This window comes from Tiliqua scincoides, chromosome 2, assembly GCF_035046505.1.
Source record: "Tiliqua scincoides isolate rTilSci1 chromosome 2, rTilSci1.hap2, whole genome shotgun sequence".
NCBI lineage: Eukaryota > Metazoa > Chordata > Lepidosauria > Squamata > Scincidae > Tiliqua > Tiliqua scincoides.
Window position 1 is genome coordinate 115,586,692 of NC_089822.1, and position 25,571 is coordinate 115,612,262.

The window sequence follows — 25,571 nt, forward strand, 5'->3', positions numbered from 1 at the left end:
ACACACACACAATTTCTGAAAATTCTGCTGATCATAACAAGTCATCCCACTATAGGGGAGAGGGTTGGAAATCAACAGCCCAATCCTATGCATGTCTACTCAGAAGTAAGTTCCATTAGAGTCAATGGGGTTTACTCCCAGGAATACGTGGCTAGGACTGGCCTGTAAATCCTCTCCTGCTAAAAATGATGCAACACCAGATTGATTAATCTGGGCCAATTAGATCACAGGGAAATGACTAGAAAGGGTGTTTTTAGCCAGACAGAAGTAGAAACTGTTAGCCTTTTTCAAAGAACAAGATTCTGCGAGACATGTACAAGCATATAAATTTTAAAAACTAACAGATGTGCTTAGATAGTAGGAACTATATGGAACTGAAGAAGTTCTTCTGGGAAACTACAAATCACAGGGCTGCACATGGATGTCAGGCAAGACAGATGAAAGTCACAGAAGAGAGATAAGTTTCCCCCCCAGTGACTGAAATGCAGTAGGGACAAAGAAGTTACTTTTTATTTTTAACTCTTTATAAAAACTTAACAGAAAAATATATACAAGCTTTTGGGAATAAAAAAAGGCAATGTTTTCCAGACCCTTATCTGGATCCAGTGTCTTCTGATCCTTCCACACCAAGATGGAGTCTTTCATCCCTTCCCAAAATCACTTACAATTGCTGCCCATTAGAACTCAGGGTCACTGGCAGCCCCTGGAGTGTGCCATGGATGGTCCCGTATTTCTGCCGCAGCTCTTCAAGCTTTGAAGCTGAAAAAGTAATATGTTGTCTGCAGCGGCCATGGTTAGTTAACTCATTTTTGCCTGGCCCCCGGGTATACACTTTTAGTCCCTGTTGTGTATATGCAACATTGGGCAGAAATGGCTTAAAGGTACTAAGGCTCTCAGTACCTCTGCGCCAGACTCAAATAAGGCAAACCACCTACACTGTTTTGGGGCACAAGGGGACACAGGAAGCAGCTGCTTCAACTCTCATGAGTGCCATTACCCAGTGTAGCACCCAATCTGTCCCTTAATTGCATCCCCCCCACCTCTGAAGACAGATTTTAATCACACCTCCCCAAATTCCCATCCTCTGAAAAGCTGGGATCTTCCACAAGATTAGGCCAAATCAGAAAAAGCAAGAGCTAATGTACATCCCAGTCATGTCAGCTCCCGAGTCATCGCGATCTCTTATTCAGATAAAGGAATTAGATCAATTAGAGCAGAGGGAGGAAGAGCCAACAAACATTCCAGTTGTGGGAGAAAGGAACACCAGAGACAAGTGTCCACTGCAGATGATGCCAGAGGGACATTCATGGTAGCAGCCCTCGAGTCTGATACTTACACAATGTGGCTTGAGTGCTGCCACTCCAAGCTATCTTCTCTTCATGTCGCCTTTCCACAATCTTCATGACACACTCAGAAGTTTCTGTAACCTGGGCCAAGCCTTGCAGCTCCTTGGTTGGTTCAAAAATACATGGAAGTCAAAATTATCCTACTAACCTAGTGTGCTCATTCTGCTTCACTCTGGTATTTGGGGGGGGGGTGGAATTAGGGGGGAAAGATTTGTTCCAGGAAAGATAATCTCATATCAAACAAATTCCAGTGGGTTAGCCATGTGCGCTGGTATTTGTTGCAAGACAAACAGACTTACTATGGCATAATATTTTGCGTACTAGAGTCCACTTCAGAGGCAAGAAGCATTATTCTCAGTTGGCAGACTATCGTAGATACTCACCTACAGGGTGAGAAATTTCTGCCAATAAATCAAGCTTAGATAAATAATCACCTCTATCTCCGAGGTCACTCAGGGGACAGGGCTTTTCAAGCAACTCCAGAGAAGTTGCTCTCCAAGGGGCAGGCAACAGAGACACAATGATGAGATGATTAGAAGGTTGTGAATCTCCAAGGAAACCCCTGCTAAGCTCCAGCCAAAGTTAACCTTTACACTGCTCCTGAGACTTTCATTGAATTCAAGCAAGCCTCGTTCTCTTTAGCAGAGCTGCCGCAGTCTTGTTCCATTTTGCAAATGCTTGAATTTTACAGAGGTCTGTTTTTTGGAACACCAGGATGTAATCCTCGTTTCCATTTAAAACAAAGTCCCAGGCTACAATTCAGTGCACCATTACTTAAGAATCATACCCATGGAAAGCAATGCGTCTACTTCTGAGTAAATAGGGTTGCAACTATGTGACCTGCCCACAGTCATTCTCTGTTGCTTGTCTCTCTGCTGTGAATTGAATTGTACACTCCCAGTTACGTATTATAATTTGTATGTTGCATGTACAGCCTCCAGCTTAACATACCAGGCACCTTAAAGAAAGATTCGATTAATGGTTCTCCTGCAGTCATTCCCAACCTTTTTTCACTTGCATACCCTGTGGCAGCCGATTTCCATAAATTGTACCCCTCATACTAGCTAAATGTTTGCCATTAATAACATAAGTCTTCATTTCCTCTATATGAAAACCCATACTTCATGTATTCATCACAGTATTTTCTCTTTTTATCAGTTTGAAGAACTTTTCAGTGTTTTGCACCAGAAGTGACCTGAGAAATTCTTGGTGAATGATCACTTTCCATATTTTTACTGTGCTGGTTTTCAATCACTGATTCATACATGAATTGATGCAATTAGCTCTTGGTGAGGCTTTCACAGGCACCTAGCTACCTCCCTTCTTGCCTTACTGACTCTGCAAGGCATTCTGGAGCACTACTTGCCATTTTCTGCCATTATTCAATTCTTTTTCAAGTACCCGTAAAGGTCCTGTTGGGTGCCCCTCAGGTTGGGAACCATTGTTTTACTGGTATGTTGTTTACTGTGCACTTACTCAGATAGTGTTTACAAAAAGGTTGTGAAGACCAGAATTTTAAAAGTTAAGGAATAAAAAGGTATCTTATGATCTTTTACTATATTTTTTAATAAATTGGAGACTGTACAGTTCTTAGGTAACAATTTACTGGTAGGTTATTTTTCAGGATCTGGCTTCAAGTAAAATCAGACAAAACTATAGTCAGACATCCCTTTAACTTATTCAAGGGTCATAAAACATTCCATGATTTTTGGCTCGAAACCTGCTCTCGACTTATCTGTAAGATCGACTTATAGGTGGGTGTCTACGGTAATGCATATGCCGCATGGGTACAAAAGGAAAGAGTTGGGCCAAAAGGCTACAACATGTCAAAGGAATCATTAGATCTGTAGAGTTCACATGTATGTACAGCAGGGGTGCTCACACTTTTTTGGCTCGAGAGCTACTTTGAAACCCAGCAAGGCCTGGAGATCTACAGCCCCCCTCCAGCTGTGCCACCACCTCTGAGCATGTGCAAAGTGTTTTTTCCCCTCGCCAGACTGGGTGCCCCGCCCCCTCCAGCTACGCCACCGGCTGGAGGTGCTCCTGAGCACGTGCAGAGCGCCTTCCCTGCACAGGCTCGCCCCCTCTGCAGGGACGCCCTGCCTAGCCCATGCCGGGAGCCCCCCGCCTGCAGGAGGACCGGCAGAGGAGCAGGTGGCCGGGCTTGCCCTGGCAGCACCCTCCCCACAGGGTGCTGAGGGAGGGGGGAGGGACTGCCTGGTCCAGCAGCAGGTGCAGCAGCAGCAGTCACGCCTCCCAGAGCAGGCAGGCGGGCGAGCAGCCTGGACCACCTGCTGCCCTCCCGCAGCCCCCCGCGCTCCGCCTGCAGGGACCCCGCCGCCCGCTCACCTTCCAGCCCAGGGCTCTACCCTGGGGTGGGCTGGAGAGAAGCCACCGGCTGTGCTTTGAGCACGTGCAGAGCGCCTTCCCTGCACAGGCTCGCCCCCTCCGCAGGGACGCCCTGCCTGGCCCGTGCCGGGAGCCCCCCGCCTGCAGGAGGACCAGCAGAGGAGCAGGTGGCCGGGTTTGCCCTGGCAGCCCCCTCCCCACAGGCTGTGGAGGGAGGGGGGAGGGACCGCCTGGTCCAGCAGCAGGTGCAGGTGCAGCAGCAGCAGCAGTCACGCCTCCCAGAGCGGGCGGGCGGGCAAGCAGCCTGGACCACCTGCTGCCCTCCCGCAGCCCCCCACGCTCTGCCTGCAGGGACCCCGCCGCCCTTCACCTTCCAGCCCAGGGCTGCGCCCAGGCCACCCTCTACCCTAGGGGTGGGCTGGAGAGAGGGGTGCTTCCTCTCACAAAAGCTGCACGGCGGGGAGGCGAGGTGACGCGAGGCTCTCTTCTCCCTCCCCCCCACCCACCCTTGTCCGGCGGCCTGCGCTGCCGCAGCTCCAGCCTCTCCTGTCCAGCCCGGGCGCTGAGGGGGAGGGGGTGCGAGTGGAGCGACAAACGGCGACTGCGCTCGCTCTCACTTCGTTTTTCCGCCCGCCCCGACGCCCGGTGAGAGTCACAGAGCGCGCGCACACCCTCGTCGCACTCTAGGCTGCCCCTGTGCAGGCTCTCAGAACCCAGAAGGCAGCTCTTTGGCGCCACCTGCTGGCCAAGCCGCGGAACTGCAGGAACAGCTGGAGCAGCTCTGCGATCGACTCATTTTGCCCTCGCGATCGACCTGTCGATCGCGATCGACCTATTGAGCACCCCTGATGCACAGCATGGTCACAAAAACTCAGTGCATACTTAAATCCGAAATCCAGACAATCTCTTGCCACAGGGACTGTGTGGCCATCATTTATACTTCATGCATCTGATGAAGTGGGCTCTAGTCCACAAAAGTTTATGCCACAATAAGCCTGTTTGTCTTTATATTGTTACTAGAATGTCATGCTTAAACAAGATGGTCTTGGATGTAAAACTAGGAGGTAGTAAAAATTACATATCCACTCTGGCTTACAGATTTAGATACACACATTTTGCAGGATCTAGTTTTACGACCTGGATCTAATGGTAAACCTGGATTTGGGATGTTGAAGGGAACATTTCAACATTCTATCGGCAGTGAACTTTGTCTCTCTGGAGGAGCACACATGAAAGCCCTGATCTGCAGCATTACAGCTCAGACCCAGCTTTACAGGAGGCCTAGAAAAAGGGTGGAACCAGCTGGGGAAGCCAACTATATGGCTGCAAGGAAGTCACTTATGGCATCTTCTATCCCTATTTTCATACTCTTCACTCTCCCAGCTTTCCTTTCCCCAAACTTGGAGCCAACTGCAAGATTAAGAGCATGCCTAATTAACTATATTAAACTACCACCACCCACCTGGGACTTCTACTCCTTCCCTCCCCTCCTACCCACACCCCAAGTCTCACCTGCATGCACAGTACCAGGCTGTGATGCACCGACTGGAAGAGAGGACCACAAGGGCTCAGCCTAGGAGCAGGGTGCCCACAATATTTCTGCAGTTCATTCTCATACACCTGCCCAAAGGTCATAAGCAGTTGGTTGAAGTCAGAGACCACCAGTTTGAGGGTCTGCAGGACTGTGGCGCTGTTGGGTAATGAATCTGCACCAGCTGGGTCCCCATGCAGGAAGGAACACTGAAAGACACAATTTCGATGATGAAGGGAATCATAGAATCATAGAGTTGAAAGGGGCCTAAAAGGTCATCTAGTCCAACCCCCTGCTTTAGGTAGGAAATCCTCTTAGAACATTTCCAACAGGTGCTTGTCGAGCCTCTGCACTACCTCTCTCAGCAAGTTACTGTAAAATCAAGTCAAGAAGTTCTGGTAGCTTGCCACACAGTACAGCTATGCAGAATCATGGATCCTCTATTCTAGTCCCAACAGCTCCAGATGCACACGTGATAGCTATTATACAGTATGTGCACTTAAGGTCTTTCTATGCCACTGCCTTCTCCTATTGCTAGACAATAAGCAGGCTCCAGTCTACTTATTACTTACAGTGTACTTCAAGTGTACTTTCAGGCCTTTCGTATGATGTTCAGAGGAAATTCCTTGTATTAAGGCAAGGTACCTACAGCAAACCTGATAAAACCTAAAACTTAGTTAAACATTTCTATACTGAGACCCAGAGCCTTTCAATCTCAGAGGGTTTAAGACTGTATTCAGGATACAATACTAAGAACAATACTGGGTGAATTCCTAGGTTGGGTTTTTCCCCCCTTTTTGGAAGATTCAGAAGGACAGCTACATCATATACCTTCAGAACATGCCATTTTTAGAAGACTACAGAGGGCCTTGATTTGGCAAACATGGAGGAGAGTCCAGAGGTGGGGCTTGTGGATTCCACAAGAGCCTCCTTTCCTTCAAAATTCAAGCACTGAACTGTTTCACAAAAGAAGTTAGAAGTTCCATTAGAAAAGCAGAGAGAGGTGGGAATAGTCTACCTTCTATCAAGTCAGACAATTGGTCTATCTATCATCAGAAGAGTAGCTAGGTAATTTTGTTATGAGAAAATCTTCCCCCCTCCCCCCATTTTATTGTATTTCTGGTTATGCTACATTTCACAAGCCTTCATATATGGATGCTAGCATGCAAGATTAACTATTCTCCCAGAAACACTGGTCAACAGGCCTCATTTCCACTTTGGTCAAGCCCAGCCTCTTGGTTGCTTGTTTGTGTTCCCTCCCCTTCCCTCCACAATCACACATCCTGGAAGGAAAATGATAATCTCACTTTGTGCCTCTAGCATAGTGCAATTTGGTAATCTTGTCATGCTTGGTAATCTTGGTAATCTTAGCAATCTTTCCATTGTATCTACAGTTTGTGTTTGCTTTCCTGAATGCGATTCCACTAACTTCTGTATTTTGTACCGAAACCTTGAATTATACCTGTATTTTGCATTAACTTAGGTAAACCTCATTTTAAGTTGCCAGACATCTCCTGACACCAGGGGGCTAATCTGCATTTTAGCTGACACTGCTAGCCCTGCTTAGCCATTGTAAAGTTCCCCCCTCCAGGATGCCAGTCATCAACCTTCTGATAACATTTGCATTATGAACTGATACCTACATCCTAAGCCCCATTCAAACCTCAAGTTAACACATTTATCCCCAAACATTCTGCTTATATGTAAGCATCTTTCCAAAATCCTTAAAAACTAAGGGGGTTTGACTAGCAAGTGGTCACTCCTTGAGTGTCCAGACACAGGGTCACTCTCCAGAGTGTTCAAACACGCTGCTTACAGAAACTGCTGCTCACGGACTACCCAGACATGTAGCTATACTTTGTACTTCGAACTTTCACTTCTCTCACCCTTCCCCATTTTCCCTTCTCTCCCCATCTTCAGCTAGCAGCTGGGGTTGGCAGAGCAGGGATCCCTGAAATCCTTCCCAGGAGTTCTAGTAGAAAACCAGAAATCCAAGAGAGGGGAGTGGGCCAGCAAGTAGAAAAAATCAGTTGGATCTGGCACTCACAGGGCCACAGGACCAGGGCGAAGAAATTAAGACTGAAGATGGGAAGGAGATTAGCAGCCCAATACTGAGCTGCCTGATGCGCGATGCTGCTTCAGTGCCAAAAATGCTACTGCGGCATCCAACATGTGCCAGGCAGCTTGTGGCAACTCCTTGGGATATCATCCCCTTCCCCCAGGTAAGGGAAGTAGCTCCGCAATGGGGTTACTCAACTCTGCAGTGGCTCTTCAGCTGGCACAGAAAAAAGGAGCTCCACGTGGGGCCATGAGGCCTGACATGAGGCTCAGGATCTGGTGGAGCTGAGCTCCGCCCTGCTCCCTCCCCTCTACCCCGCCAAGCCCATGTCCTCACTCACTTGCCGCTTCCTGGCAGTCCAAGCGAACACAGGGTGGCAGAATGTAGGCCCAGCACCAGAGCCAGCCGAGCACAGGCTCACACTGGGCCTGCAGTAAGGCTCGCATGCCTGCAGGAAGCGCACCGGGCTGTGGATCAGGCCCTAAGACCTCAAAAAGAATAGACTGTGCAGGAGATAAAAGGTCTGTCCAAAGGGATGAACAGAAGGAGAAAGAAGGTTGAGGTAAAGCCACTTGAGAAGGGAAACTGGATAAAAGAATTTGCTAGCCCTATCTTAATGCCCACTTGTCAATATGCACACCCACCACTCGGGTAGATTCTCACTAAAGAACAGTAAATCATAGAATCACAGAGCTGAGAGAGGCCATTCACTCTCTCAGGATCAACTCCACCTGCTCACCTTACATCCTATGTTGAACCAAAACAGCCCAGCAGATAGGGTGCTACAGATAAAGAATTGTCACACCTCATAATTGTGATAAAATAAGTTCCAAAAGGCTCAAGCAAATAAATGGAGTTAAGGAACAGCAACATCTTCCTTACCTACTTAGGACACACACTGTAAAGTACCCACTGTCACCTGATAAAGTGGTCTGCAAAGAGCTCACCTCCACCCTTAGATCCTGCAGAGTTGCTACCATTTCCTCGAGCTCCTTCGATAGTTCCAGCAGTATTTTCTCATGGGATGTTGTTGACAGCTGGGACCTTTATAGACATTAGGAAGGAGGTTAGACATCAGGATGCTTGGATTCCACCAGACTTGGAAAGGGGAATAGAGGTATAGGAGGCCATGAAATTTGGAGTTTCCACCCCCCAGTTCAGATTCCCATTGATCAAGTTCTCCCTTCTGTTTAATTTCTGGCTTGGGCTGAGACCCAGATAGCTCTTGCTCTATTCTGGTTCTAGAAAGAATTTGGTCCAAGGACTCTTTGGGCTCTGTCTTTTCCACAGGAAGTAGGGTGGGGATGAGGGAACAGGGAAGCTGACCTTTTCTGGACTGCTTCTTCACTCAATAGGAGGGGCTTGATGTCTGAGCTCCACAGATGACACTCTGGGTTCAACACTGCTTGCAGGTTAGAGCTGGAGAAAATCTGTTTGAGAAATTCTCCATTCTTCTTAGCTATCTGCTGAAAAGATTCTTCTGCGCTGGAACAGAAAGGACGTTGAAGAAACCACAGGGACAGGCTGCAAGACCCAACAGTTAAAACAGCAGACTCACAGCCCAAACCTGGGGTGAATGGGGCTGCAGCCACGTCAACAATGGCTGCTGCTGCATCCTGCGCACTCTGGGCAGCAGCCAGCGGCTCCTTGGGAGAAGGGGACTTTTGTCCCCTTCCCCTGGGTAAAGCGTGTAGCCCCCACGATGGGGTTACTCAATTCACTGCCAACCAAAAGGTCGGTGGTTAATCAAGAGTCTCCATGTAGGGTGGAGAACCCAACACAGAGGCTCTACATCCAGTCCCACCTCCTTCCTGTCCTGCTCCCTCCCCCCAGAATGCCTCCTCCCCCCCCCCGGAACGGTGGTCTGCATGACCGCTGAGTGGCGAAACTTCGGTGGCCACCCAGCCGTAACCCAGCGCTGGCCAGTAGTGGGCTACCACCGGTGTTCGCCTGGTGCTAGGGCCTGCAAACATGCCTTATGCCGGTGAGTACTGTTCAAGATTGGGACCTCAGGCAACTTATCAGATATCCTACTGATCCTGCTCCCCGACCCAAAACTGAGTCCTCGGAAACTGATTCCTGAGCCCCTTTGGATGGCTGCTCTTTTTTTTTTTAAATGCTTGCAAAACCCTGAGAAGTGAGCATTTTCATGTTTTGTTTTTAAAAGTCAGCCATTAGAAAATGGGTTTCTAGTTGTGGAGTTCTAGAAAATGCAGTGCGTTAACCTAAGCCAAGTTTCAGAATCGGAGCGAGTAAGCACCAAACTCCAGGCCCACTGTCAACAACACCAGTTCAATCCTGCTGAACATGAGTGACAATAAAGCAAATACATAGCACAAAGATGCCAATCCAGTAGGCCAAGCAACATCAGCTTTTTGGCAGAAGACATGCCAATGCAGTTTGTGCTTGGATAAAACCCTTACCTGGAAAAACTGCTGGAATTGGCTACAGAGTCCAAAGGTGTGATGTTACCCTGAGGTGGAATCGCAGCCAGTAAATGTTCCAGGAAGCTAAGTTGCTTCTGGGCACAGGCTTTTCCCTGTGGGCATATCACAACAAAGTTATCCAATTAACCAGGGAGAAAGGAGAGAATAACATTTCCTGACTCAGTGATGTGGCACAACAAGCCCCAGTCATTTTCGGTGGTGGTTTCAGGAGCACTGTTTCCAAAAGACAGGAAGCAATGGTAGCCATCAAAATTGCACCCCCCCCAATGCCCCATTCTTAGTACTGCATTCAATATAGGCACTATAAAAAGAGAATGTAAGACAAGCCCTGCTGCACTGGATCCGATTATGTCCGTGGCAGACACTGCTGCTCCGTCCCACAAGGGAAGGGAGCGTTGAGGGGGGTTCAGGATGGATATGCCAGATGCTGGGCGCCACTTCAACTACAAAAGGCAGGAGCGCAGAACACCAAAAGGTTTATTAAACAACTTCCCATGTTACAGCTCCTGGTAGTGGGTGCCTGAGTCATCCCTTCTCCTCAGGTCTTTGGCAGGGCACCAATGCCAAGGACCCACAAGCAAGGACCCAGCAGAGCACTGCTTGTCATCCTTTAACACCCTCCCAGTCCCAATACAGCTCCAGGTCCAGATGGAGTTCCAGGGTTGGTCAGGCTGCTGCTAATGATCAGCACTGGCGGGATGATCTCTTCCTCCGGGCCGCCCTCATCACCAACTGCAACTGGCCAACTACCAAGGCAAGCCCAAGACTCTCCCCTCCACTTCTACTGCAGTGCCCATCTCATGGTCCCAGCTAGGGCCAGCCGTGAGGCAGGCCCTGGGCCAGCCGCTCACCTCCAGCAACGGCTCCAGGGCAAACCATTCCCTTGGGGGAGATGACCTGCAATTATTAGCCCAGCCCAGACAGGATGGAGTTGAGACACAACCAGTGTTCTCTCCAGCGGAACCGAAGGCATGGCTGGTTTGGCTTCTAGTTGTAGGCTGGTTCCCTCAGTTTACTAGGGCTGGCTTTTATGCCTCTGGCAACAGGGCAGACCCAGGTGAAGTCAACGTCCCAGAAGGCCAGGACCGAAAGTCTAGTCAGGAATCTGCCTGGGCTGCCCTCTCATCTTGGTACATGTCGCTGGCCCAGAGATCATGTTCCTCTCCCCAACAGATCCATCAAGCTCAGCAGTATTCCTCAGAGAAGCCCACAAGCAGGGCAACAGTCTTCCCCTGCTTTTTGTCCCTAGCAACTAATAGCCAAAAATACAGCCATGTGCAGAGAGTGGGGAAGGACGCAGACACTATTTCGAAGAAAAAAGTTTGGACATTTAAAGCTGCTAGAAAGCAAAACTAACAGTGTTAGCCAAACAGAGAAGATTAAGGGCACAATCCTGAGTGTGCCTTGGGCTGGCGCAAATCCATTGTGCCGGCCCATGAGGGTCACAAATGTGCCATAAAATGTGCCTCATCAAGAGTCGGCTGGGCTGGCACAGGGACGCATGCTGGCCCACAAAGGTTCAATCGAACCTCCACACTGACTCTGGCAGGAAGGGTTGCATCAGCCGACGCAAGGGTCTGGGGAGGGCGGGGAGAAGGCGAGAGGGAGGGCTGAGTGTGGTTCTGGGAGCGGGCAGGCAGGGAGGGAGCCGGAGGCAGGGCTAGGACCCAGCAGTTATGCCGGATCCCAATCCCATTCCCCGAGCAGGCCAATACTCAGACTTATGCCACCTGCTGAGGTGGCAAAAGTCCAAAGAGACCAATTGGGGCTGCAGTGGCTTACCCAGGGGTAAGGGGAAGAGTTCCCCCTTACCTCCAGCTGAACCACTTTGGGCCCCTATCTTGCGCTGGATACAGCACAGGCAACCTGGCCTGCCCATTCCAGCGTAAGATAGGATTGCGCTGCATGGAGCATAACATATTTATATGTGCATATTTACTGTGAACAGATCGAGCCTCTGCAGAAGAATGAAATTAAAAGGAAGTAGCTTTAGATTAAATGTCAGGGATAAAAAAAAAACCCAGTGGATCACGCAGCAATAGAAAAAGGCTATTCTAGGAAAGTACTGAGTCTCATTTATCTCCCCAGTACCTACCTCGATGAGATCCAGGTCATTGGCTTGACAACGCATCAGCTCATACCCCAGGTTGGTCATTTCTGTCAGGACAGTAGAGGTCCAGTTACCACAAATAGTTTAAGCTATACAGGCCGTGCCAGTCATGCTCACAAACTTATCCTTCTGAGGCTTCCATACCTGTTGAAAAATAACTTCCCTCCCTAGCAGCAAGATAACAGTACAGGAAAGTTCATCTGCAGCATCTGTCGACCACTGATCCATCTAGCCCACTATTGCCGTCTCGGGATTAGAATCAAGCCACTAACTCTCAAGACTTTCCTTCCCCAGCTCTGTCATTCAAGAGCCTGTTTACTGGAAATGTCTGGGAATGAACTTGCCTTGTGCTTGTAACACATTTACATCCCACATTTCTGCTTTCAAGCCACCGAGCCAACTTACAGACAGTGAAACATTTTAAAAATCCAAATAAACTTTCAACAAGCAGCTTAAAGGAGAGGGGAGGGGCCAGCCAGCAGCTGAACAGACGTGCCTTTCTCCTGCTCTTGAAAGGCACTCTATTTTTCCCCAAAAAACTTCGGATTCAAGGAGACCCAGGGATATTTGTCAGGAGAGACAAATTGCTCCATGTGATGGCAAGATTCCTGAGGAGATAAGCCCCACCAGGGGGGCTTTCCCAGGAGATTTTGTTGTCTGGCAGCAATGGTGAAGAATTCATGCTGAATCAAGCTGAAGGCCCCAGCAGGGAAAGATGTTGAAAGACTTAAGTAAGTGTTATTCCTTTTGTGTATGCCTGGTGTGGACTGAGTAATTGATTACCTGATCTGGTTCTTTTTTGCCCTGAGAAGAAGAGGAGAGGGGAGGCTTCCCCCGTCAACTGTTTATCGGTGTGAGGAGAAATCGTAGAAGAGATTTGCCAAGCTTGTTATGGATATATGAAAGTATAATTACAACTTCATAACTTTGAATTTCAGTGGATTACAATTTAATTGTCCTTGGATAAAGTTTGTGCATTGGAGTGTTTATTGCCTTGGTTTGATACTATTGTTTGGGATTGCCAGAAAGAGCGATTGGATGTTTTGAGATTCTTGCGAACAGAGGAATGTGGTTGCCAAGGCTACAAATATAAATAAGATAAGAGAACAGAAACAAGAACACTGCATCAGTGACATCTAGAGACATCTAGTCGATTTAAAAAGACATTGCAAGAACTGGATATGTGTCTATAAGTGGAGCAAGGAAGATAATACGCTGAGGACATCTAGTGGTCTTAAAGAGCATTGCAAACAAAAGATATTTGAGTTCCAAAGGAAGGAAGAACAAAGATGGCAGGTAAGAAAGTCTGAAGTTTGCCAGCGTTGGAGATGGGATTTGAAAAATTAGTACAAGAGGAAGCGGAAGGGAAAGACTGGAAACAGACTATGCAAGACAACACGGAAAACCTGTTGGCAATGGTACAGCAACAAATAAATCAATCTGCACAGACCCAACACAGCATGGATGCTTTAACTAAATGATTAGATGAACTTAGTGGACACCTGATAGATGTGAAAATTACATCAGAAGAAGACAAACAAGAGATTGAGAGATTGGGGAAAAAGATAAGAAAAGACCAAGCTAAAATATCAGAGATCAAAGAAAATCAGCATGACGCAGAGACAACGTTAAAAGAAACTCAGATGGATAGTGCAGCTCGAGTGGTGAGGATACAAAATATACCAGAAGAGAAAGGAGAAGATATGGTGCGACAGATTGTCAGATTAATATCATAATGGATTGATACACCAATGGATAAGATACCTAAAGAACTGGATTCATTGAGAAGAGTGAGCACTTTTTATCTGAGAAAACCTGAATTACCAAGAGAAATTCATGTGAAAGCCATCAGAATCTTTTACAGAGATAAATTACTGAAGGCTCCACAGGAAAAGAAATGGACAGTGGATGATAATAAAGCTAGAATTCTGAGACATGTTCCATGGAGAGTGAGGAAGAAGAGAAAAAAGAATTGTCAAGGCAAGGTGTGGAGATGGGCTGGTGGATGTACCTATTAGATTCAAGATTTGGGGCAGACAAATAAGATTTCTATATGGAACAGATGCCATTTGATAGACTATTGTTAGAAACAAAAGAAAAATATACTTTAAAAAATGTATATATTTTTATTAGAATTTGAGATGCAAGAAGAAAAAAACTTCTAGAATAGCAAATTTTGTATTATTTTAGATAACGGGTTCTGAGCTATCTATGACAGAACAGGAGAGAGATCTTGGGGTGCTGGTGGACAACTCGATGAAAGTGTTGACCCAGTGTGCGGTGGCTGTGAAGAAGGCCAATTCTATGCTTGGGATCATTAGAAAAGGTATTAAGACAGCTAATATTATAATGCCGTTGTACAAATCGACGGTAAGGCTACACCTGGAGTATTGTGTCCAGTTCTGGTCACCACATCTCAAAAAGGATATAGTGGAAGTGGAAAAGGTGCAAAAGAGAGCGACTAAGATGATTGCTGGGCTGGGGCATCTTCCTTATGAGGAAAGGCGTTTGGACCTCTTCAGTCTAGAAAAGAGGGGCCTGAGGGGGGACATGATTGAGACATACAAAATTACGGCAGGGGATGGATAGAGAGACGCTCTTTTCCCTTTCACATAACAGAATCAGGGAACACCCACTAAAGCTGAGTGTTGGGAGAGTTAGGACAGACAAAAGAAAATATTTTTTTACCCAGCATGCAATTAGTCTGTGGAACTCCTTACCACAGGAAGTAGTGATGGCAACTTGCATAGATGCCTTTAAGAGGGGATTGGACAAATTTCTGGAGGAAAAGTTCATCACGGGTTACAAGTCATGGTAGGTATGTGCAAGGTAGAGGAAGGCCGCCTCTGATTGCCAGATGCAGGGAAGGGCATCAGGACACAGGTTGTGTCTGTTTTCTGATGGCCAGGGCGGTTCGGCAATGGAACAGATTGCCGAGAGAGATGGTGGACTCTCCCTCACTAGAGATTTTCAAGCAGAGGCTGGACAAGCACCTGTTGGATATGCTCTAGTTGGATTTCCTGCCTAAGGCAGGCGATTGGATTAGATGACCTAATGGGTCCCTCCCAACTCTATGATTCTGTTGTCTTGTGTGTTCCCTGAAGCATTTGGTGGGCCACTGTGAGATACAAGAAGCTGGACTAGATGGCCCTTTAGCCTGATCCAGTGGGGCTCTTCTTATGTTCTTTAGCATTTTGCTCCCAACAAACTTCACTGAACAACAAGGGTGATGTATTTGTCTTTTCAATGTACAATACATACCTTTTATTTTCACATCTGGCTGAGATTCCTTGAGAGACGAGAGCTGTTCTCGGAAAGGTGGATATACACTGCAAGGAAGAATGGGGGAGGGGGGGAAGAAACAGGGAGATCACAGTCTTTCTGCTACATTATAGGATCTGCAAAAAGGAGAAAGATTTGCTCCAAATCTGACTTCAGCAATATAGTCAGAGCTGGTCCTTACAATTCCACCTCAAAAGACATTATTTGCTCTAACTATTGGGAAAGATGGAGAAATACTGATTAGATTTGGGGAGCGATGGGGTCACTGAACCAGGTCACTGAAATCTTAATGCACAAATTTGCTAGAGCCTGGTTTCTGGTGTTAGGTGACATGAACGCAAGGATTGGGCAGGGCCTTCAATGCACTTCCCATGTTTCTGATTGCACCATAGATTCTGATTTTCCTTATCTCAATTCAAGTAATAGGTGCTCTAGGGACATGATATGAGTCTGGTCACCTTCTGGTTCAAATCTATATGCATTGGGGACTGACATGGTTAAATGGGCTGCCAGATTATAAAGCGTCTGGGGATTTTACTTTTATTTCACCTCGTGGATGCAGTGTGATCGACTATATATTCATTCCCGGGCCATTACTAACGTTGGTCAAAAAATTCACTGTTGGTGTACCAGGTTTAAGTGATCATTTGCCTTTATTTTGTCACCTGCTTTGCTCCCCCCCCCCCAGACCAGCAGAATTTGTCTCAAGACTATACGCGGAACTCCAAGGCTCGTCATCTATTATTAACCTGTGATGAGGGTGCTGCTGATAAACTAATGTCCCTCCTTAGAACAGACCATTTCCTGTCTATGCAATCGGATTTACAATTTTCTGCATCACCAAGTGATTCCGTCTGTAACTAGGAACTGTTAATAGATGAGCTACTAATGAGCTACTAACTTCCTTAAGGCACACAATGAGAAAAAACACGAACCCAAGCTGGGCTGGTTCAAATGCCTTAAGCAGCACAATATACCCCTTGAAAACAGAGGTTCGTGGAGCTTATTGGGAATTCAAGGAAACAGGAGATAAGGATTTGCTAGCTAAGTTTTTTTTAGTTACAGCGTCAGTTGCGCATAATGGATGGCCAAGCCCAGCAAAAATTAAATCTTACTAAGTGGGACACCATGCGTAGAGCTATTGATAGTCATAACAACAAAAAATTTTGGGAAGTAGTAGTAGGTTTTTTCCATCAATTTACCCCATGCTCAACTCCCATTCCACCTTCAATATGGGTCAATCACTATAGGTCATTATATTTTGAAGAGCAGCAAGCCTCATGGTGCAGAATACAGAACATTTTAACTAATGTACTGGATTGGCCCTCAGTTTCTTTGAAATTCTTGAATAGCCCGACTTAAGCCCAAGAAGGCAGCGGGCCCTGACTCTATCGCACCTGAATTTATAAGGGCTGACCCAGATTGGTGGGCTCTTGCCAATCTTTTTACAGCAGTTGACGGCTCTGGTAAAATATCTAACACCTGGAAGAAATCAATAATAGTGCCTATTTTCAAAAATGGGGATAAAAATACCCCAAGCAGTTACCAGCTGATCAGTCTACTATCAATTACAGGGAAACTGTACGCCATGCATCTGCATCAAAAATTGCTTTTCGGGCTGCATGAGAATGGTATCTTAGGGCCTGAACAATCAGGTTTCAGGTCTGGGCAGTCTAAACTGGATAACTGTACTGTTCTTTCACACATGATAGCAAAATATACAGCTAATTGTAAGTCTGCACTATACCCTGCCTTTTTGGATCTAAAGGGGGCATTTGATTCGATCAGTAAGGATCTTCTGTAGTTCAAATTGGTAGCCTTGGGTATGGACACAAGATTACTCTTCTTAATCAGGAACCTTTATACTGACACCTCCTGTCAAATTAGGTTATCTCCCAATGGGGCCTTGACGGATGTAGTGATGACAAACAAAGGTGTTAAACAAGGCTGCGTGTTGGCCCCCACCCTTTTTAACTTGTTTTTAAATGACTTAGCTCCCCTTTTAGGTACAATAGACGCCCATCCACCCAAAATTGGTCATTTAGCTCTGCCTCTACTACTATATGCGGATGATATGCTTTTATTAGCACGTACAAAAATTGGTTTAAAACGACTACTAATGACGTGTTTAAAATATTTTAAACAAAACAAGTTGAGACTTAACTTTGATAAATCGAAAATAGTGGTTTTTGATCACTCTTGGAAACCGACAACATGGATCTTTGAAAGTCATGTTATCCAACAAGTTAAAATGTTTAAATATCTAGGAGTCTTGTTTCATTACAGACATTCATGGATGACACACCGACAACTAGCAATCTAAAAAAGTAATATTACAGCCCAAGCTATTAGTCAATTCTTTTATGCTTGGGGGAATTCCTTCATTCCTTCAGCACTAAAGACATTCAACACAAAGGTAGTAGCACAGCTTTTATATGGAATCCCCATGTGGATTTCGGTCTTCTGCATTATGGTCGAGAGGATTCAGTCTCTCTTCCTTTATAAAATCTTTGCAGTACCACGATGCATACTGTACGCTGTCTTATGCCTGGAAGCCAGGCAACATAAAATGGAGTCTTTAGCCTGGCTTCGCCTTTTCAAACATTGGCTCAGAATTGGCTCTGCTGCTGCATAGGACCCTTCACTGAAAAACATTTTAGAAGACTCCTTTCACTCCCCAGGACTGATTTTATTCAGTAAGAAAGTTCATTCTTTGGGGCTTGCCTTGGAATTGCTGGGCATGATGCCATGGACAATAGCGTTTAAGACCCTTCATACCCGGATATGGGACATTGAAAAACAAGAGCTCCTAAATGATGTCCAAAAAACTTGTTCCCCACTTCATTTTGGATTAACCTGGGTGGCTGATTTCAGCAGTAATTATTTAAATTTCTTAACAAATTCGCATGAATGCACAGTGTTTTCCCTAGCTAGATTTAATGCCCTTCCCTCAAATGAGATGAAAGCTAGGTTTAATGCCAAACAATCCAAAGCATGTCGCTGTGGCACAGGTTCCCTGGAGACAGTCCCCCATATTTTACTAAGCTGTATCCGCTATTCAGAACTAAGGAGCTGTTTTTTACTTCCTCTCTTAGTGTCGCTTAATGAATCTGATATGGACATTGTTAGACAATTACTAACTGGCAGGAACGAGGCTGTATCAATTAATATGGCTAAATTTCTTTACCATGTTTATACAGTATAAGGTCTCTGGTAACTGAGCTTAATCAATGTATAATATAGATTATTTTCTTGGACCATTATTTGGGTTTCTCTGTACATATGCCAATAAAGGTTTGAATTGAATTGATTAGATTTGGGAAAGCAAAATTACACCATACTATGCAGTAGATTCCCAATACAGTAGAGTCTCAAGAGCAGTAATAAATTATTATCTATCTAAAGCATATTCAAAAAAGTGATATAAATACAGTAAACCCTACATTCTTATAGTCCTGCATTCTTATACTCCAGTGTTTCTCAAACTGTGGGTCGGGACCCACTAGGTGGGCCCCCATTCATTTCAATATTTTATTTTTAATATATTAGACTTGATGCTACCATGGTATGTGACTGCATATGGGGAAATGTTACAGATCTGTACTTTTAACAAGCTACTATGTATATTATTTTAATAATGATAGTCAAGGGGACTTATCCTGGGGAGTGTGGACAGAATTGCAGCCTAGGATTGTTAAAAATTTTCCTGCTTGATGATGTCACTTCTGGTCATGACATTACTTCCTGTGGATCCTGACAGATTCTCATTCTAAAAAGTGGGTCCTAGTACTAAATGTGTGAGAACCACTGTTTCAGTCCGATGGCAGGGGTAAGTCAGTGAATGAGAAAGGGCATGAAAATAGTAATTTTTGTTTACTCTTGGCACAAGTAGCTGCATGACCCTCCAATACACTTAGAGCTCTCATTATTCCTGTGTCCTTCCCCTCATCAGCATTCCCCTACCCAAAAGCCCTGAGAATGACCAACTGCCTACAAATACTGGACTGAAGAACAAAGATAATCCAGGGAACAGAACTCCAACTTCACCCTCCAGCTACACCCTCCACCAACTACTGTGTTGTCACCCTGAGGATACAGAAAAGGGCTAAACTCCTGAGTGGGTTTGAGCTTCAATCAGGAAGAGCCAATTCAAACATGACTGTCTCTACATAGAAGCCACTGTACACCACTTCTGTGAGGAGATTCCTGCATGGCTTGAACAAATCTCATGGCAAGCCTTCACATCAGGGCAAAACACTGTTGGTGGGTGCCAACATGGACTGTCAGTGAAAGAAAGTGGTTTTCAAAGGTCACAGTTACCAAGTGGGGTTCTGCCACTGAAAATCCATCTTTGGCAGCCTCATCAGCAAGGGCAGAACCCATTGGAACCTGAGCTAAATTGGAAACAGAAGCAGTTTAACTCACAGGAAAGATATACAAGATGTAAGAGTTACATAACTTACTCTAAGAGATGGAATGGAGCAGGCTAAATAATACATGCAGAGAAGAAAAATATTACATTCTAGAATTGGAAGCAAAGAATGACAAAGCAAAAAGTTCAAACTGTAAATTACTAAAAATGGGCAGCAGACATGATTAAGGGAAACTAATCCCATCCATTTAAGAACTGAAAAAATATCAAGAAAATAAGAAGGTGATTACCTGATACAAATCCATTCTAGTATATCCAAGCGATGGGAAGAGGGAGTACACAGCAACTTCTCTATCTCTTTAGCCTCTGACAAGTAGACACTCTCCAATGCAGGGCAGCCTAGGTCCTATTGAAGGGTGAGAAATTGGTATTGGTAGTATCTTCATTTACTCTATGTATCACTGCACAATCCTCCTGCCTTGAACAGTACTGTTTAAGATCCTCATTACCATCCTGCTACAGACACTAATCATTATTATTTAAAACATTTATATCCTGCCTTTCCCATGCTAAAGCAAATGCCCAAGGCACCTTACAAAATTCCAATGTACTATATTAACATACTATATCAAACAATAAAGTAATAAAAACCATAAAGGCAATTAAGGGTCAGCTATTTTGACCAGAATAAAGCACCAAAACACCAAAGCAGCAAAACACAGGGGGCAGATCACCCAACCCATCACTCAAACACCTGACAAAGAAACATTTTGAGCCCTCACCAAAAAGATAGGAGGGAGGAATTAGTTCTTAATTCCCCTGGCAGGGAATTCCATAATTGTGGTGCCACTACAGAGAAGGCTCACCCTAACACACATCCCTCTAACTTGGAACAGATCAAACATATATAAGCAACTCAAAAGTTCAACACATTTTACAGCAATGTAGTGATATTTACAACCATCCCCATATAGCAAGCAAGAGTGCTTACTTGACAGAATAAAAATTTTAAGACATCAACAAAGTATAAAGGTAGAAAAAATGCCAAAGGTCTTCATCAGCAAGTTACCCAGTTTAGAATTTGTTCAGTACCATCCTTCAAACGTTTTTACATTCAAACCCTTTCCTCGCATAGCTTAACAACTGCAATGTTGTACCCCAGGTCCAGCCCCAGATTTCCTGGATCAGAATTATCTTTAACTTTGTATTGGTCAATATGTGTTCGTGCTGAAGGCTTTGAGAGCAAGCAACACTCTGAAATAGGTGAGGCCTTTGGCATTCAGCGTCAGGCTTGGTCAGCAGGTACTGTATTTTAGAGGTTTTTAAGCTGCTTTAGCAGGGGCATAAACCACCAACAGATTTCTTACACAAGCCCACCAACAAGCTTGCATAGATCTCCAATGAGGCTTGAGTAGAAAATCTCCCCAATGGATTGTGCAACGGACATTACAATGAAAGGAGAAGGCTCAATTTAGTTCTGCAGCAAAATATCAAATGAACTCTTTACTTCCATGGTTTCAAACATACCATGGGATAGATGGATTAGATTCAGAGCTTGTATGTTTCATTGTTGTCATGAAAGATGAGGGAGACATCCAGCGACCATCCAGGGCAGTGATGCCTAGTGCCAAGCACTCACTCCCTTCCTGTCCCCCACGCTTCCAATCGGTTTAACCTGCAGCTTGGTGGGACAAGACCTGGCAGATCTAGTCCACTACCTCCAGCCCAAGAGATTTGGTTCCCAGAGGGCAAAACCCCTCCCCAATAATGCTATTCAGGGTTGTTAAAATGCTCTCACTCTGCCAGTAGCACCTGCAGAGTGGGAAGGCGGACAAATCCACTGATCCCAAAACAGGCAGACGTTTTAAGCAAAAAGGTTTAATTTATAGGTCAGGAAAAAAAGCACAATCTAAACAGGCTCCTGTTCTTACAAATAAACATCCCTTGAATGGGGCTGGCTCTGCAGGGAAGCCTCCACGTGCAGGCCAAGACTAGGCTGAAAGCCTGGGCCCCAACTCAGCCTAGCATGAGCTGAGGCAACTAAGAGCTCCCAACCTGTGGATGAGGACAAACAAACATAAAACAAAACCTAATGCACCTACCTTGTTTTGGTCCCTTTTCTACTTCCCTGGGGCTCTCCCAGTAGCCTTCACTCTGCTTACAGAGAGGCTCCAATATAGAAAGCCGGGGACAACAACATCTAACACTTTTTGCTGCCAGGAAGCTTGGTGTTTGATTAATTTTGGAGATATTTCTAGAAGAAACGTCCATCACAGGTTACAAGCCATGACAGGTATGTGCAATCTCCAGATTTTTAGACGTAGGCTACCTCAGAGTGCCAGGTGAAAGGGCGTGGCAACAGGATGCAGGGTTCCTGCTGTCTTGTCAGGCATCTGGTGGGCCTCTGTGAGGTATAGGAAGCTGAACTAGATGGGCCTTTGGCCTGATCCAGCAGGGTTTGTGCTCTTATGTTACGGGATCTCGGCTTTTCCTGTTCTGCTGCCCTTGAGTCTCCTCCCTTTTTAGGAGCCTACTCTCAAGACCCTGTTAGGCCAAGTCTCACTCTGGTAGCTGGGGGACCTTTAATAATTGCGTAGGAGGACTTCAAAATAAACAGCATCAATGCACACAGGCCTCTCTAGGAATTTCAAGGAGACCACACAAGCAATGTAGCCTCTAGCAGCCACCAGTAAGGCTTGTGGGCAAAGCAATGACCAATACAGCATCTTATATAGACTAGTTGTTTACCTTAGCTGCTTTAATCAAGAAATCAGTACTAACTGGCAAAAGATGATGGACCACTTTGCACAAAGTGATATATGTCTGACTACAGCTAGGGCTCTCATTAAAAGATATCTTATCAGCCACATGCAACAGATAATATGCCAGATTGATGCTAATAGGAGATGTTTTCATCATTAATCATTAGGATCAAGACACGTGCAAAGACAGTAGCCTGGCTGATGCCAGCAGATGTTCTGCTCATTAAAAAGAGCGGATATATACCTGGCATCTACATTAATAGCCTAGGCTTTGAAATAGACACATCTTATAACTCTATTCTCATAAGATCGTGCAGGCACAGCAGTTGAGGCAATTTGGTTTGGGCCCAACTTCTAATGGGAACACTCAGTGAGACAGTAGGCAGTTCCCAGTGCTGGAAGACACACAGAAGACGGCTGCCAGGCCTTGCACTGGCCGTTACAGTCTACAATAAGTTTAAAAATTTATTTAAAATAAAGAAGAACCCTCCCAACTGTGATCTGCTGATCTATTTTTTAAAAAGTCGCCGAACATCTCAAAGGATGCAATCTTATGTACACTGATCCATGTACACCTTTGAGAACTACTGACATATATAGAACAATAATTGTAAAAAATCCAATTTGAAAAAATGGGGTTTATGAGCAGCCTGCCAATTGTAAACTGCCTTGTGTCTTGAGAAAGGCAGTATAAAATCCCTTAAACAAACAAGATGGACATAACTTTACGACAAATATGGAAGGATGTGTAAAACAGTTTCAGATCAGGATGATCTACTATTGACAATATCTTCATATTACAACAAATGGTTGAGAAAACTTAGTTTCAAGACTGTATCATAGCATCCATAGATTTCAAGCAAGCTTTCGATTCCATAATACAGGAAATTTATGGACGTTACAAAGTCATTCAAGAGAAAATCATTAGATTAATTAAACAACTTTATGCTGACCCAGAAGTTCAGTTAAAATAGAAATTTCTGGTACACTAATAGAAAAAGTTAATGGAGGAACAGAAGTAATTTAGCCCTTTATCCTTCTTTAAAGTTTTGTATTTGCTTGGGGAAGGGGCTGTAGAATAAAATGCTCTATTATAAAATGTATAGGATTGGAGAATGACTTCTACAACTATGACAGGTGAAACTGATATTATAGGTGAATCTACGGTAAATCCAACCGAGGTTCAAAATCAGCTCAGACTAGAGAACATCAAGCAATAGAGAGAGGGACATTAACTTATATGCAATACATAAAATACATTTAATAAATACATCTACTTTAAAGCAATTTTTACCTGCCTTTCAGGTTCAAAAACTCAAAGTGGAAAACACCAGAATTAGAATAGATACATAACCACAGCAAGAATAGTCATAAAATCATCCAAAACCTGGCTAAATTTAAAAAATCTGTGTAAATTGTCTAAAAGCAGTTGAGAGGTAAACCAGCAGGCCTCCCCAAAGTGGGAATTTCAATGGTGTAGCATTTAATTACCGTATTTCTATCTTCCCCAAAGGGGACTCAAAGCATCAACACTGCAGAAAAGGCCCAACCTCTAGCTCCACCTACCAAATTTGTGATAGTGCCAGGCCGACAAGACAGATCATAAGACTTGAGCAAGCTCATAAGGCTGTCCTTAAAGTAAGCTGAGTCAATGCCATATACTTGGAAGTTGAAAGACTTACTTGGAACTAGTGCACTAGTTGAAAGACTTACTTGGAAGTTACTTACTTGGAAGTTACTTACTTGGAACTATGCACTAGTTAAGTGCATACCTTGTCTTATTATAGAATGCACATGTCCATTTAGCGAATAACCTGCGTCCAGCAACAGTCTGCTAGATGTTTGTGATGAAACACAATGCTTCTATGAAACATGTTTCCATGTTTCTAGATGTTTCCATGAAAAGGAAACAAAGGTAACAACCCTCCCTGTTCTTCATCTACAGCACTGGTTCCCTGAGAAATGGTCTGCAGAGTCTCAGGGGAAAAAAATTGCCTTTGATCACTTCCAGCTCCCCCATGGACCACCAGAGAGGGTGGAGAGTGCCAGCAGCCAGCAACAAAAGCAGAAACCCACAAATCTTCACTATAAATAATATACCTAATAAATATCTAATAAATATTTTCTATTGCAAATTAATTGTATTTTTGTGCAAAGAGGTGGTGGTTTCATATGGGGCTCATGAGAGGGGGTACGGGAGGGGTAATTTCTACCTGGGCCCAGGGTCAAAAAGGGGGCCCCAGAGCCAAAGGAGAGGCCCCGGAAATTTCCTGGAAGCTTATATTTTCCAATCTCACCCAGACTTGCAGTCCGTGTGGGATGCTAGGCACGGTGGCTGCCGCAAGCCATATGTGCTGGGACAAGAAATGCATACATTTCACTCCAAATCTGGAAGGAAACTGGCCTGCCACAGTAGCTCTTTGGCTTGTGGATCTGCTTACCATGATGATCTAATTTTCTGTAATGATTTTCTATATTTAAGAAACTTTAGAGACTTAGGAGCGCGTTCGGTTTTCTGTATTACTGAACCAAGCTGCTGACAGTGTGGGCAGGTAAACCTGGGCCCCACATCGGGAAGCACAGTAGACCAGGGCTCCAAAGATGCTTCCTGCTGCTGCTGCTCCGCCCCACCCCTGTCCTGCCCACTCTGTCACCCCCTCCCCTCCCCCCTCACGGGAAGGGGCCCCAAAGAAGCACTGCACCCCGAGAAAATGGCACTCGGAGGCCCCGGCTGCATGCGGTCCACGCCAACTCCAGTTCTTGTCCTAAAGGCGGGTGTACTGCCCCTAAACATGGAGGTTCCACTGAGCTATCGCGGAGGCCCAACTCCTTCTCCTGGTTCAGCAGTTTGCGCTTGGAAGACACGGCGAGTCCCCCGCGGCTGCCCCTCGCGCGCGCAGTCCCTCCGCAGCAACTGCAGGGAGGGCTCCAGCACAGCGGCTGCCAGAGAACGAAGCACCGAACCTTCAGCCGCCCGTAGACTTTCACCGCTGCAGCAGCGATGTCCACCATCTTCCCGCCGCTGCAGCAGCTCCGCCGCCTCTCGCTTCTATTGGGCGCTGGCCTTGGCGTCGGAGCCGATAGGAGAGACGGGGGGGGAGCGGGGCGGGGTCTCCGTGCGAGCCGAGGAAGGCGTCTCCTCCCGCCAGGCGGAGAAAGCCCTGCACGAGCCCGTCAGAAAGCTCCGGCAGGCAGGGCAGCGCAGCCCTTCTGGGGTCTCCACCAAGAACGCTGCGCTCCCGCCCTGCGCGTGCCCACGGCTGGGAGCGAGCCCAGTCCTGCTGGGAAGGCGGGTGTTTGGGTTCACAGTGCG

General features: G+C 45.6%; 1 protein-coding gene across 1 annotated transcript; it reads right to left on the minus strand.

Moving 5' to 3' along the window:
• Nucleotides 1–222: 222 nt before the first annotated feature.
• Nucleotides 223–25,291, minus strand: HAUS7 (HAUS augmin like complex subunit 7). Its single transcript, XM_066616683.1, has 10 exons — nucleotides 25,223–25,291; nucleotides 19,787–19,902; nucleotides 15,104–15,171; nucleotides 11,828–11,889; nucleotides 9,709–9,824; nucleotides 8,612–8,770; nucleotides 8,233–8,329; nucleotides 5,208–5,435; nucleotides 1,337–1,448; nucleotides 223–759 (listed from the first exon to the last, which is right to left on the minus strand). Exons 1-10 carry the CDS (start codon nucleotides 25,268–25,270, stop codon nucleotides 662–664), a joined length of 1,104 nt encoding a protein of 367 aa, XP_066472780.1. The 5' UTR covers nucleotides 25,271–25,291; the 3' UTR covers nucleotides 223–661.
• Nucleotides 25,292–25,571: the final 280 nt, after the last annotated feature.